Below are 16,228 nucleotides of genomic sequence, written 5' to 3'. Positions count from 1 at the left end.
TTAAATGTGAAAGGTCTAAACATCCCAATCAAAAGACAGAAATTGGCAGACTGGATAAAAGAGCAAGATCTAACTATAAGATGTCTAGAAGGGACACCTGAGATTCAATGGCATAAGTAGGTTAAAAGTAAAGTATGATAAAAGATATACCAGGAATATAGTAACCATAAGAGACCTGGAGTTGGTATATTAATATCAGACAAAATAGGTATGTTTTAAAAAAAATACTGGTAGATACCAAGAAGGGCATTTAATAATGATAAAGGGATCAATTCATCAGGAAGACATAACAATTATAAACATGAACATATATAAAAACATCTGCAAAATATATAAAAGAAAAACACAATTGAAAGGAGAAGCGACAATTCAACAATAGTAGTTGGAAATTTTAATACTTCACTCTCAATAATGAATAGAACAACCAAATAGAAAATCAGCCAGAATATAGAAAACTTGAACAACAGTATCAACCAACTTGACCTGATTAAGATATATAGAACTCTGATCAAGGACTGGAGAATAGACATTCTTTTAAAGTGCATATGGAACATTCTCCAGAATAGATCGTATTTCAGGACATAAAACAAGAGGTCAATAAGTTTAAAATAATTCAAGTCATACAAACTACATTCTCTGACCATAATGGACTTAAATTAGAAACCAACAACAGAAATCTGGGAAATACCCAAGAATTTCAAAATTAAACAGATTTCTAAATAGTCCATAGGTCAAAGAAGATATCACCAGGGAAATTTTAAAATATTTCGAACTGCATGAAAATGAAAACACAACATATAAAAATTTCTGGGATACAGCCAAGAAGTGCTTTCAGAGAGGTATTTATGTCAGAAAAGAAGAGAAGTCTCAAATCCATAACCTAAGCTTCTACCTTAAGAAAGTAAAAAACAAAAGGAGGTGCAGGCTAAATCCAAGGTGAGCAGAAAAGGAGAAATAAAGATTAGAGCAGAAATCAATGAAATCATTTTTAAAAAACAACAGAAAAACAATACTGTATTGTTGGTTTTTTGAAAAGATTAACTAACTTTTAATTAGATTAACCAAGGGGATGGGCAAGGAAAGAGAGACAGAAGATACAAATGACCAATATCTGGGAAAAAAAAGGAAACATCAATGTCTACACTACAACAATTAAGATATTACAAGGGTAGATTATGAATAACTTTATACTAGTAAATTAGACAACTGAAATAAAATAGAAAAATCCCTAGAAAGACACAAACTAACAAGAGTACTCAAAAGAAACAGAAACCTGAATAGACTTATGTCGAGAAAGAAAAAAATGAATTAGTATTCAAATATCTTTCCACAAGGAAGAGCCTAGTCCCAGATGGCTTCACTGGTGAATCCTGTTAGATATTTAAAGAAGAAATAGTACCAGTACTCGACAATTTCAAAAAACAGGGGAGAATACTTCCCAATTTATTCTAGAAGGGCAGCATTACCCTGATACTAAAGCCAGACAAAGACACTACAAGAAAAGAAAACTACAGATCCTTATGAATATCAATGCAAAAATCCATAATGAAATACTAGCGAACCAAAGCCAGCAACATATAAAAAGGATTATACACCATTGCCAAGTAGGATTTATCTCAGTTGGTTTAACATTCAAAAATCAATTAATGTAATATACCATATTAATAAGATAAAGGACAAAATTCACATGATCATTTTAATAAATGCAGAGAAAACAAAATCCAACCAGTTCATGATAAAACCTCTCAAAAAACTAAGATTGGAAGGGAACTTTCTCAGCCTAATAAAGTATATCTACAAAAAACCCATAGCTAATATCCTATGTCCATCGACTGCTGAATGGATAAACAAAGTATGTTATATCCATACAATGGAATAGTATTCAGCAATAAGAAGGAATAAAATACTGATACATGCTAAAGCATGGATTAATCTTAAAAACATGCTAAATCAAAGAAGCCAGACAAAAAGGCTGTATATGATTCTATTTGTATGAAATAACCATAAAAAGAAAATTTATAGAACTCAAAAGTGGATCAGTGGTTGCACAGGGCAGAGAGCAGGCTTAATTGAGCTCTGTGATGGGCTGGAAATTGATTAAAGAATTGATGGCAGCCATCTTGGAGACAAGCTACCACAGATAGGAAGCCGTTAGAGGACTTCAAGTAATGAAGTGATATGATGTGACATTTTAACAGGATCATTCTGGCTGTTGTGCCATGAAGAGACGGTAGGTAGGAGTAGAAGAAGCAGGGACAGTGGCACTGGTCCAAAGTAGCTACAGTAGAGCTAGTGAAAAGTGATCGAACTATAGATATGTTTTAAAGATAGAGCCGACAGGATTTGCTGATGGATGATAGGAGTGATAGAAAAAGAAGAACCAATGATGACTCCAAAGTTTGAAGTCCAGGCTTCTGGGAGAACAGAATTGTCTGCGAAAGGGGAGGAGCATGTTGAGGCAGAAATATTAGGGGCTTAGGTTTAGGAATCTACTAGATATCCAAACAGAGAAGTCTCACAAACAGTGGATATATGGGTCTGAAATTCTGGAAAGCATTCTAAATTGGAGACATATGTGTATATTAGTGTATGGAGAGTATAAAGAGCACTGGATGAGATCAGCAAAGGAATTGATATAGATAAGAATGAGAGGAGCCCTTGAGCCCTTGACATTAAGCGTTTAGGAGACCAAGGAAGAAACAACAATGAAAATTGAGAAAAGGAAGCCGGAAAGAAAACCAGGAGAGTCTCAGAAACCTAGTGAAGAAAGTGTTTTAAGTGAAGTGTCTCACAGTGTTCATTGGTGTCAACTGATGCTGATAGGTTAAGTAAGATAAGAACTGACTATTGGATTTGATCATGTGAAGATCATGGATGACATTGGCGAGAGCACTTTTAGAGAAGTGGTGAAGGTTAAAACCTGATTCCAGTGCATTCAGGAGATGGGGGAGACAAACCAGAGGCAGTGATTGTAGATAATTCTTTGCTATAAAGATAAGGAGAGAGATGGGATAGTAGCCACAGGAAGAAGGGAAATCAAGAGGGGTGGTTTTAGAGATGTAAGACCATACTAGACATTGAATAGAGGGGAAAACTTGATACAGGAGCCAGAAAAGAGAATCACTAGAGTAATATCTTTGAGTAGGCAAAAGTGGATGGGATATAACATATAAGTGGAAAGGTTGACTTTGAATAACAGCACGGAGGGTTTATTTTCAGTAGTTAGAAGACAGGCAAGAGTACATGGGTACAGCCACGAATAGGTAGATTGTTAAGAAAAACCATCCCAAATTTGGAAATAGGCAAACAGGATTACTGGGTATCTTTTTAGTGAAGAGCCTTACTCTGTCCAGCAGGTTTTCTGGGGATTACCTGATTTTCTAGGGGCAAGTACTTTTGCTTGACTTCCTACTTACTGTCGATTAGGATATTTTACAACTCTTTCTCATAGAAAACTTATAGCAATACAAATAGTTCTTATCTGATAGAAATAAAAATGACTTCTGTCCTATGGAAAAGATAACCTGATAGAGTTTTTTTTTTTGTTTGCTTTTTGGCCAGGTAGAGTATTGACCAGTTTTGTATCTAACCTAGCAGTCTTATTCTAATATTTTGAATACACCTATCCTGATGAAATATATCAACTCCTGTTCCTCATATGCTCTTCGCACCCGCTTTATCATTTTACTGGTTTCTTAGTTAAAAAATCTTGGACACATGTTTATTCTATATTTATATGAGTCATGATTTTAACTTTTTGAAAATTATATTTTAACAAGGAAGGCATAGTAGCTGGGGCTTGTGGATGTCTCTTCTGATGGCTTCTATTTTCTCAGTGAAAAGGATGCGAAGTTATGAACTGAGAGTGAGAATGGGGAGGAAATATGGGGGGGTTTGAGGGTCATGAAGAAGATACAAAAAGACTTTAGGAGAGGGGAAAGTGAAGGGAAATTCAATAGGACTGCTGAGCAATATAAGGCCCACTGGAGTTAGTAGTCATGAATTTTAAATGATCGGTCAACATGCCACAGTCATGCCTGCAGGCACAGAGTAGGGAGGTTTAGATTTAATCAGGTTAGAGGTTTTGTTAATATGCACAACAAAATGGAGCAAGGGAGTTGCAAATGTAAGCAAGAGTTTATTATAGTGGTGGACAATGGAAGGAGAGACTTAGGACATAAGGGGGTAAAGGACAGTGAAAAGGTGGTAGGATCAATGGCTTATAAATCCCATTAAGTAGTAGGGTTGTTGGGATTGGTTTTCTCTTACTGGAAAGGTAGATGCTTAAAATTGAAATCATGATGGGGGCCAGTGGGGTTGGGCTACTTATCAAAGGTGAATGAGAGGATGGAAAGAAAAGGTGAATGGGAGGATGGAAAGAAAAGCTACAAGTGTGAATAAAAAGGAAGAGAGATAGGATAGTAACTCAAGCAGGAAATGAAAGTGTGATGGTTTAGTCCTAATTTGTGTAGACGAAGAGAGTGAAAGGTCAAGAAAAGGGGTTAATTTATAAAGCAAGACCCCAGAGACTGGGAGCAGAAATAAAAAACTAAGGCACAGGTATATTTAAAAAATTAGAGGGGACCTTAATGAGATAAGAGGGAAGATACCAGAAAGACATTTTGTTGATAGAATGAAAACCGTTAGAGTTCAGGTTAGATCCTTTAATCCTATCACTAAATTAGGAATCTAGGTTATCTGCTAGGAGTGAACAAGTACGTGTAGATTAGAAGCTTGAAGGATATAGGAGAGATTGGGAGCAGCCGTTATGCCTTGGGAAATGAGTAAAATAAATGGATAAAAGAATCATACAGTAGTGTGGATGGAGAAGAATGTGAGAAGTTGAAGTCTTTTAGGAAGGTGAGAGATTATCTCATGAGTCTCTCTATAAATGTGGAAAACACAATGAGTTACTTGTATGGGTTAATTTAAATAATTTACATAGGTTACAAGATTGATCATATAGAAATTTTACTAGTATTTGCCAGGATAAGCACAACAACAATGGTGCCTTTAAATTCCTCGTGAGCTCTAGGTCCAGATTCCCATATTTACTAGACCCTGCTACCCATGTGTTCTGAAGGAATCCAAAACTCTCTGTGTGGAGGTCAAAAGCCATCTCACTTCAACCTCACATAAATAAGTAAATAAATAAACAGAAGTAACCACCACACACACTCCTCCTCTGGTATTTCCTATCATGATTACCAGCCCAGGCTCCAGAGATAAAAAAAATTCAGAGCCTTTTCGTGTACCTCATTCTCTGAACCAATTAGACACCAATTTCTACACTGTGAACACCTTTCAAAGCTTATCCCTCTTCCTATTAGGATGGCTCTCAAACCATCCAAAAATCTTGGGAGGTTTACACATTCTAAATTCAGGAACTGGGGAGTAAGGCAGATCAACAGTGTTCCAACTCCAGGCATAGAGGGAATTAGCCCTCCCAGGTCAAATTTGCACACATACTTGGATGGCTAGGCTCTAAAGGACTTCCAGTCTCTGGTTCTGTTTGTGCAGGAGCATGAACTGTGATCCCACATCAATACTTGGGGTCTTGTCTTAAACTGCTAGCCTAGACTTCCCCTTTCCTCAAAGTAATTTTATTTTGTGTCTCAGCATCCTTTTCTGCCACTGGGCTATTGTTAGGCACTCCTAATCTACCCAGATTGGATTCCCTAAACTGGAAATTCGAGGATCTGGGTTGGAGTTCTGATCACTTCCCACCCTGGGATCCGTATGCATATTGATTCACTTCCTACTTCAGTTCTCCACTTGGATGACCAATAGGCATCTCATACTTAACATGCCCAAAGCAAACCCTATTCTCTCAGCTCCTTATCACCCTTAAACCTGTTCTTCCCAGCGTTGCTCATCTCAGTATCAACTCCATTTTTCCAGTTGTTCAGGCTCAAACCCTTAGAGTCACTCTCGATTCTTCTTTATCTCAGAACCTACATCCAACTCACTAGAAGCTCCTCCCCAGAATCTGGCCACTTCTCACCATCTCCTCCGCCACCATCCAGGGCTCCTGCCCAGATTATTACAGTAGCCATTTAACTGGGTTGCCTGCTTCTGTTCCTGCCTTCTTATGGTCTATTCTAAGCACGCAGGCCAGAAAAACCCTGTTAGAACAAAAGTCTGATCTTGTCATGACTTTGCTTAGAACCCTCCAAAGATTTTCAGTCGCACTCAGAGAAAAAGCCAAATTACTTATGGTGGGCTCTAAGGACCTATACAATCTGGGCCCTATTCTTTCTCTCTCTCTCACTCTCTGATCTTATTTCCTATTGCTTTTTCCCTCACTCACACTGCTCCAGCTATTCCCTCTGACACCTGCTCTTCTTCAAATCAGAGAGGACTTCTTTGCCACTTTAAGTAAAATAGCACTCATTACACTCTAGCCTTCTTACTTGGCTTTATTTTTCTTCCTAAATCATGTCTCTTCCCCAAATGCAATATAAACTCCTTGAGGGGTTTTGTCTTGTCTTCAGTTCTTAGTATAGTACTTAGTACACACTAGGAGCCAAATAAATAGTTATTGAATAAAAGAAAGAATAATGCAATTTTGCATTTCTAGAAAATCTTTATATTTTCAGGGCACTATAGTAAATGACTAATTTATATAAGGAAAATTAGAGACTATATTTTATATTATAAATGATGAAACTAAGACCTACTCATTCAGTTGTACTATAACTAGAATCCAGATCTCCTAAATCTCAATCCGGTAATCTATTACAAGGCTGTTTTAGAGCAGATATTATTCTCATACTGCAGATGTGGAAACTCAGATGCAATATAGCTAGGTACTTTGCCAAAGACTGTGCTATTTAATCACATCAGAAATCAGAATTCCCAGTTCTTAGTAGTTATAATGACTCTGAGAGTTTACACTCATGTCACTGAGGAGTCAATAGAGTCTTTACTTCAATATTTTGTTATTTTAATTTTCACTTTCCCTGCTCTCCAGGGTCCTTACCTTTGTATTTTACTCTGTCCTTTCTCTAGAGGTCAGAATGACTTTGTTGCTTGCTAAGTGAGTAACCACTACTATCTCTAATATCTGGACTTCATCTTCCTCTGTTTCCATAGTAATATGCTCGGGGTTAGTCTCTGTCTTTGCTCAGGCTGCTATAACAAAATACCATAACTGGGTGGCTTATATACAACTTTCTTTCTGACAGTCTGGAGGCTGGAAGTCCGAGTTCAGGGTGCCAGCATGACCAAGTTCTGGTGAGAACCCTCTTCCAGGTTGCAAACTGCCATCGTATTATTGTATCACATGGCATGAGAACTCTCTAGGGTCTCTTTTAATAAGGACATTCATGAGGGCTCCACCTCCCAACAGCCTCACCACCTATTAGCATCACAGTAGAGGTTAGGATTTCAACGTTGAATTTGGGGGTGACACAAACATTCAGTCCATTGCAGGCTATCTAGGCCCTGACCAGACGACATAAAACCCTCCAATGCAATCAAGCAAGCCAACATCAAGGAAACAGCTTCATAGCTTAGGTAACCTACATTCCAAGTTAATTTTCTTTCCTCCGAAACAACTTTGGTTTACTATCAATTGTTTCAGGCAGAGTAAAGGCAAATAGCAGCCTGAACCTAAAATTTGTTTCTTTGTTTTGAACACAAAGAATTCCTTCTTTTTTGTTCTTCCCCCACAGTATGTGAACCGGGCTTAGTCCCTTGGGTTCTGTACAAGCAAACGGAACAGGGTAAGCAAGTTGATTTTTGTAGTTACAAGCTGTGCCACATAACCCATCTACAAGGTCAGCAGAGAGCACAACTTATCAAACAAAGAAGTGTGTAATTTTAAATGAGGAACTCGACCTGTCAGAAACAAACAGACCTTTCAAGGTTTCTAAAAGGCTGATATATTCCTCACTCTATAGGAACAAAATTTTAAAAAAGCTGAATGGCAAGAGAAAAAAGTACATGGACTAGAGGATCAAAATAGCAAATGCTATAAAAATAGAAGCCTGTGAGTACAGGCCCATGTCTTTTAGAACTCTGTACCAGCCTTCTTCCTTCACTGTGTCTTATAACTGAAGGGTTTGGGGATCATTCCAGGTTTGAACGACTTGGGGAAGTAAACATGTAACTGAAGTCGTTGATATAAAAGTGGTTTCATATTAATGTTGTTGAAGAGAAGACAGTGATTAAAAATGAGAGCCTTAAAGCCGACCTCCCAAGGAAAGGGGTGGGGAATCCTAGAGAAAAAGGCAGCCTGGGCCAGTGTGTCTTCAGATGAAGTTACTTAACTCCATGAGCCTCAATTTCTTCTTCCGTAAAATGTAGGTAACAATAGTTTCTACCTCACAGGGTTATTATGAAGAATAAATAAGTTCAAGCCTGTAAACTCCTCAGTCTGGGGATGAAAGCCCAGAATGGTAACTCTTGTACTAGTGTGGGAGATGCTGGGGTGGAGGGAATGGCAGAAAAGCAGTTGGGGTTTTTATGACCCAAGGGATAAAAGAGCTGGAAAAGAACCATGAGTGAGTTAACTGGGATTGGAGGGACAACAAAGTAACCCTTTCATAGCCCTAAGAGCCTGAACTGGGAGAAGCCAGGCTGGGCTTTTGGACTTTAGTTGACTGTGAGGAGAGGGTTAAGCCTGAAGCCAAGGAATTCACTAAGCTCTAAGACCAAAAAAAAAAGAAAAGAAAAAAATGACTTTTTATGCCAGGATAAAAAGAACTAAAAGAAACAGTCTGACTTGGATTAGTGTGGAAGGAGGGGCAGTGGTATGCTGGTAAATGTTTAAACCAGCAGCTGAGAGTGGAGGTGAGAACCTAATTTGTAGTGTTCACCGATTTCCACGGTGTAAATACATCCACCATTGCTGAGATCAAGCTACCAACATGATGTCCAACTGGCTCACAAAATTCTTGAAAATCTAATAATTGGCTCTAGCACGCTCTAGCGCACCAGTGAGTAGGGGGATCAGCACAAAAGAATCATAAGGGGTTCAATTAGGGAGATGCTCACTGACTTACGTGGAGAGAAATAGGCACTGGTAAAAGCCAAATGTTTTCAGACTAATAAATTAAATGAACTACCTGAGTAACACAAGACTGTTTCACCTCTAAGTTTCCTAACTGTATGTAACTTATGCATTGATGTTCCCTTGTATTGAGGTACTATCGTACTAATTGTAGTTCCTCAGGGACTATCTGCTTGAATATGAGGTGGCAGACAGAAAAAGAAAAATAAAATATTTTGTAATGAATCATATGAAAACAGGAAAAAATAGTTAGTGTACTTGAGAATGCTGGCTCTGCATCCTGGGAGGGGGTGAAGTGGGCAGGTAGATGGATGCCCAGAAAAGTGAAAGGGGAAAGATTACCCTGAGAGTCACAAGCTCTGAGTAAATCCCTCACTGTCTCAGCTGCTGACAAGTTACAGTCACAGGAAAGTAGACCTTCAGGGGCCTTCCATTTGGGGCACTGTGGGTTCTTTTTAGGTTTATGAATAAAGTTGTTAAATAAACATTGCCATAAATAGAAAAGATTTCCAGACTCCAGGATATGGTCCACTGACTAGATAAATAATGTAGATAATTGAAAAATGTGAGTAGTTCCTTTAAATTTTCTGCAAGAGATTTTTATCTGTCTATCCTAAAGGAATATGGGAGGGAGATCAAGGGAATGGTTATTAATTACAGGAGAGATTAGAAAGAGCTTGGAATAAGAAGGATAGCTGTATAGACAGCGGAAATTCTAGGGAATCACATCCTACTCAGTTGTTTCAGTCAGTCACTGTGAGGAAACAATTTGAAATATTATATTTTGAGAGACTATAAAGCAGATTAAAACAAGCCAAATGACGTCTCAGTGGAAATAAAATGAGAAATTTCAGAGACAAAAGCCCGTCTTCTCTGGTAATCTCCCAGTATGAAGCTGGCATTTCATACGAAAAGTCCTGAGGAAAGGGAAGAAGTCCAAAACACTACTTCCATTGTGGGGGAGAAGTCTGAAAGAATGTATAAGAAAGTTATAAAGGTAACAAATATTTGCAGGATAAAAAGAGCAGTAAGTGAAAGTTAAAGGATCTAAGGATTATTTTTCCTATAAAAGAAAATAACGTATTACCTAGAAGATAATGTTCTGCTCTTCTGTTTTTAGGAGAGGTAAAAAGAAGAAAACGCAAACTTCCTCGAAATAAAAGATTTTATCGTAAAGAAGGTGGTTGAACTTAACTGCAAGGAGTTCTAGCTGTTGTTTAGAGGTCTTGAGAGTGGAACAAATAATCTTTTTCTTGCTCTGTTCGGAATAGCCTTGCCTTAAGACAACAAATTCAAAAAGTAACTTTTCTAGGACTTCCTTTCCCTGTGAATTAGAGCCATTTCTAAGGAAGGGCCTAGAAGTAAGAGGCTACTGTCACTTTAAGCATTTATTTTGGGTTCTACTTCTTGTGGTTTAGGGTAATTATTTCAAGTCTCAGAATCTTATTTCCCACAGTTCCATAATAAGTACCTTTGTTAAAAACTTATTTTTGAAAAATCCTCCAGGCATTATTGCAGTAGAATATATTTTGTTATAAATTGCTATATGAGAACAAAGTATCCCTATACCATTATTATTTGTAACATGTAATTTGTAACTGAACACAAATAAATTTTTCAGTATTACTGAAAATTCAGTATCCTAGCATATAAAACAGAGATTAGTCTGCAAAAACATAAAATTCGGTTTTCTCTGAATTATTTTCTCTTTAGTAATGTTTTGTGGACATGCTATATCACAGCAATTTAAAATCCAAGCTCCTTCAAGCCAGAGTAGGTATGCAACATTTCTTTCCTTAAAGCATTGTAAGACTCCAGTAAAAGCTCTATCTGTAAGTATTTAACTAATATATTGGTGATTCTCAGAAGACCTTGACCACATTTTTTTTTAACTCTGCTCATTTTTGTACAGCTCACATGTACAGCAGAAGCCTTGAGTCAGAGCATCACAAAATATTAGAGCTGGAAGAGGCCTTGGATATAATCTTGTCCAATCTTCTCATATTGCACATGTGACACCTGGGGCTCAAGGAGGAAAAATGCCCGTCCAAAGTTATATTGTCATGACACTGGGTGAGATCACTGAGGCAGTGGGTGTAGAAATAGAAGAGGACCAAGGACTGAGCTCTGGGAGAACCAGCGAAGAACCTGTTAATAACTCACTATCTTGTGGTGACTTCAGGAGAATTTAAACTAAAGATCAGTTTCTGCATCTCTTCATTCAGTAATTTTTAGATTCATAAAGACCTGTTTACTCTAATAAAGGTTAAATTTTTAACTGTCCGCTCAGGGAAGAAATTCCCTACTTCCTCAAAAAAAAAAAAATCCAGCAGGGGGCAGCAAACTTAAATATGGATCCCAAAGCTTAAAATGATTTTAAAATGCAAGAGGATGCCTCTTTATCTATAATTTTGTCCGCCACCACCACCTGCAACAGTAACAGCTACCAATTTTACTTAGTGCCTTACTATATATATGTGCTATGTATTATTTATTTCATGTAATCCTCATAACAATGTATCCACCTATGACTTATATACTACCCCATTTTATAAGGGAGGTTTAGAGAGATTAAAAAATGTGTTCAAGAACCCACAGCTAGAAAACAAAAAAAGCCAGAATCCAAACCAAGGTAATGAGTACTGTAAAGCCCTTAAACGTTCTGTGGTTCCTCAGGGACTATCTGCTTGAATATGAGGTGGTAGACAGAAAAAGAAAAATAAAATATTTTGTAATGAATCATATGAAAACAATCTAAAAATAAAAGGCTTTTTTTTAAATTGCCACACTGAACTGTTCTTATCAAGGTTACTGGTAACCTTTATATGGCTAAGTCTAGTGGCCATTTTTGAGTTCTCATCTTATTTGAACCATTAGCAGTATTTGATGCTGCTGATCATGCCTGCCTTGATTTCCAGCACCTCACGCTCTTGGGTTTCCTCCTAACTCACTGGCTGTTCCTTCTTATTGTCCTTTGCTGATTCTCCTAGAGCTCAGTCCTTGGTCCTCTTCTATTTCTACACCCACTCCCTCAGCCATCTCACCCAGTGTCATGACTTTAGGGTGGCATTTAGATGTATATCTCTACCCAGAATTCTCTCTCTTGAGATCCAGACTCTAATATCCAGCTGTGTATTGGGCATCTCCACCTCCACGTGGCCATCATAAACATCTCGACTTTCATTGCACTTTACTTTGCTCTATACTTTTTAATAGCACTCTACGCCTTCTGACAAATTATATAATTTACTTATTTATTGTGTCCATTGTCTTTCTATGTCTCTCATATGGTCCATGAAGCAGAGATGTCAGTTTTGTTCCCATACATACTCCTAAGCACCTAGAAACTGCTAAATATATTTGTCGAATGAATCAAAAAAGTTGGAAAGCTCTACTAATTAATACTAAAATATTTAGCAAAAGACTAAAATGCTAGTTATTCTACATTTCAGAACACCTTGCCACACGATAGGTATTCAATAAGCATTTGATGAATCAACTATGTATTGTGATTTGAAAAGAAATCTCTGTACATATTTCTATAGCATTCATTTGTGTGTATGAGTTGGAGTATATCTCAAGTTCTGCCTATTCTGTATCCAATACTGATTTTTGCTTTCATTTTTACTTTTTCTTACTTCAGAAAAAAAGCCCTTTAACTTCTACTCTTGTATAGCAGTCACTTTTGTTCTCTGAGTATTTCCGTAAACTCTATCACCCAGAGCTGGTGAAGGAATTTAACAGATAAGATAACATGGTGAAGTTGCAGAGAAAGAAAAACAATTTAAATAAAAGATGCTTTTGTCAGGGTGGGGGAACTCTCCCCTTATCCCTTAAGTTCTTCTGGCTGGTCAAATAATTCAAATGACATACCTTGGATTAACAGGAGAAAATCACATTTTAATACATGTGCACAGAGAATTCACATAGCATGAAAATCCCAAAGACAGTGGGGCAAAATGAGGTTCGTTGGTCATTCTGGACTGAGGAGGTGAGGTAGCCAATTCAGATAGATGAGAAAAAGCAAACATTTGGTAAACAAATTCTTGCAGGGCCATCCAGAAACAATGGGACACAAAGGGGAATCTAGGAAACGGCTTTTTGCTTGGATCCTCCCAGTCTGCCACACTTAATGCGTATGTGCTAACGTTAATATACTAAGATTCCCTTCCTAAAGCAGGTTCATCTATCTGAATCTCTCTAGGTAGGTAAGAGGGAGGTAAAAATTCTTGAGTTTGTTGGGCTTTAATTCTTTTCAGCTCTAAATAATCTGTATGCCAGGGTGGCTCGTTCTGAAGAAGACTCACTCCCGACTCCCACACTTCTGAGAAATAAACCTAGCAGGTCTGGTCGCAGCACAATACTTAGTGTGAGGCAGTACAAGGTAGTGAGGGCTTAAGGGCAGCGCCACAATTCTGGCTGTGTAACTTCAACTAGTTTAATTCCTCTGACCACTAGTTTATCTGTAAAATGGGGATAACTCACAGGGTTTGTTGCGTGGGTGAAATGTGATTATTACAGTGTAATAAAACCCAGCTACTCTGCTTAGTAAGCAATCAAAAATGAAGGTATTATTATAATGACCTAAACAAATTGGCTTTTGCATCAGTAGGAAAGAGATTGTTATTAGGAACCAAAAGATTCATTTTAAAAAGGAGGTAGATAAACAACTAAAAAGCAACCAAAAAGGTGGGAGTCGGGACTTCAGGTCGGTTCGTGGTAATTAAGACCTGGAAAGGGGAACGAACCTCCTCTCTCGGAAAGCCCTCAGGCGCGAGGGCAGCCGGCCCCTGGGGCTGGGCGAGGTGGAAGCGACCGGGAGGGCGACTCCCAGGCCCGGCCCTGTAGGGGGCTATGCGGCGGGGACTGGTTGGAAGCCACGTGGGCCGTCCTCCAGGGTCCGGACCAGGGAGGGGGCGGGCGGCGGGAGGGGCCGCGCTCTCTTTACTTGGCGCCTTTCCTCACTTAGGCTTCGTCCACCTGCCTCACCCACGGAGGGGCAGACACTCCCACTTCCCGCTCCTTCCAGTCGCCGTCTCCACCTTATTCCCCGACCCACCTGCCCACTCTTAGGCCCCAGGATGTCTCCTCCCTTTCCTGGTTCCTCTGGCTCCTTTCGAAAGAGTTTGGTTTGAACTTTTGAACCCACCAATCAGCACCGCGCGCCCCTCCTCTCTCCCGCGGCTGTGTAGGGCGGGGCGTCCGGCCCGGGGCCTTGCAACTCAGAGGTGGGGCGGCGGGGGCCGGGGCGGGGTCCAGTGCCCGCCCTCCCGACACGTGGCTGGGAAAGGGGTATATAAAGTCCCATGGGCCGGTTCCCGGTTCACTTCTCCCCCGGACTCCTTGGTAGTCTGTCAGTGGGAGGTACTTGTCGCCGTTCCTTATCCTCTTCCAGTCCCGCGGATCCCTGCAAGTCTCAGTCATGGTGAGTGCCGGGGCGGGGTGTGGTCCCCGGGCGGTGGTAGGAGGGGAAGAGAGTGAGCAGCCCCACCGGGCGGCGGAACCCGAGTTGCGTGTGGGACCGTGTTTCGGACGCCCCCAGACAAATTGGCTTCTGGTGACCAGGCTGGTAAAGCTGGCAGACTCCCCTTCGGGCTCGAAGACGCGGCCGGAGCACTGCTCTCGGTGGAAATAGAAAGCTCTCTTGATCCTAGTGAGAGGGCATCATCCCAGGTCCCGCCACCGCCCGAGGAAGACTAGGGAGCCTTCACTTGGCCCCCAAGGACTTGTGAAAACTAAAAATCTCTCCCCTCCATTTCTCCAAATGACCTCACCTTCCCTTACGCAGTGGAAGCACCTGGAGCGGCGCCCCCTCTCCAGCGCCCTGTGACTCGCTGCTGAGTCACCTGTGGCCCGGCTCTGGGGAGAGCTTCCAATTGCACCAATCCACCTGAAGGATGTAGGCAGGCGCCTCCTCACGTTGTCTAATCCTGCATTCCTAGCGTTCATTTAGTGGGCTGTTTATAGCTGAAGCTTTCTACTTAATCTAGTTTTTTTTTTTTAAGTCCATAAAAGGGTTTTTCTTAAAAAACCACAAAATAAACTAGTACTGACAATGTATTCTTAGTTTTGAAAAAATTGTGAAATAATGCACAACGAGTATTTTCTATGTAGCTTCCAGAAGTTTTGGAAACAACTATCTTAGCCTCTGTTGGAGGTCTACCCAAAATAATCCACGTTTTAAAACTAGTATTTGTGTATCAAATGGTTCAAAATAGTATCTTTTTTTTTAAAGAATACATCGAATAGTCCACCAGTTAGTCTCTTCAGAGACTACCACAGTTAAAAGTATGTCTAACTGTAAAAACTTGCTTGAGTGTTTTTCACCAAGACCAAAAAGATAGAAGTAAAAGTGTGATTCAGAAAGTAGTGTGACTGTTTAAAGGGCAGGAGAGTGGAAACAGCAGGCTTATTACAGCAATCACTGGTTAGATTAATAATTTTGTGTTTGGTTTTATTTATTTTTAGAAGAGACAGTGGATGCTTAACCAGTTAAAGCTAGTTGACTCTATCACCTATGTCTCACTTCATCGCCCTAGTGGCCAGAAGAGAGTGGCCGGCACAGTCTAAACAGAAAGCCAGGCTGTGGCACAATGAATGAAAATTTGGGCACTCGAAAGGTTTCAATAGAAGTGCTTCATTAGATTGAGAGTATCTTCTCAGATAGTTTATCTCCTTGGGCCTGGGTCTGTCATGGAGAGATCTCTGGTTCTCTCCAGCTTTCTCTCTGGCTGTGGAATTTCCAAAGTCCAGTTAAAGGTAAACATGATGCAGTGGTAAATAGTCATGAGTTCATTAGAACAACTCCCCTTTTCTCGCACAGCCCTAGAGCTGGATAATGCAGGTGATCCTGGGCTTGCCGATGTGGTCAAGAGACGAAGATTGTTTTATGGGGAGTGTAGGTGGGAAGGAAGGGATAGTAACTCAAAGGTTGTGAGTAAATGGATTTTTATAACTAAAGTTTTGATACTAGACTGACTCTGAGATCATAGCTAGTGTTGCATTTTCTCTAGTTTCCTATGAGCGGCTTTTAAAATCTTGAAACCCTCTTATTTGAGGAAAATGTAATGAGAGATACTTGGTGTCAATATTTTGAAAGTCCTCTGCCAGTCTCCAAAATAATTAATCTGACTTGAGATGAAATACAATAAATACTCTCTTTGTTTCTCTCTTAAGTCTAGGTATAGATGTTCATTGCCTTATTTTACAGCA

General features: G+C 39.6%; 1 protein-coding gene across 1 annotated transcript in view; it reads left to right on the top strand.

The window, feature by feature from the left end:
• The first annotated feature begins 14,265 nt into the window (after positions 1–14,265).
• Positions 14,266–16,228, top strand: part of LOC102886332 (tubulin alpha-1C chain) — a 6,258-nt gene continuing 4,295 nt past the window's right edge. The window contains exon 1 of the mRNA XM_006916813.2: positions 14,266–14,441. Within this exon, the coding sequence (XP_006916875.1) occupies positions 14,439–14,441 (3 nt within the window). The 5' untranslated portion in view covers positions 14,266–14,438. The remainder of the gene's footprint in view (positions 14,442–16,228) is intronic.

This window comes from Pteropus alecto, unplaced genomic scaffold (assembly GCF_000325575.1).
Source record: "Pteropus alecto unplaced genomic scaffold, ASM32557v1 scaffold196, whole genome shotgun sequence".
Lineage (NCBI taxonomy): Eukaryota > Metazoa > Chordata > Mammalia > Chiroptera > Pteropodidae > Pteropus > Pteropus alecto.
This window is presented reverse-complemented; position numbering and strand designations above follow the sequence as displayed.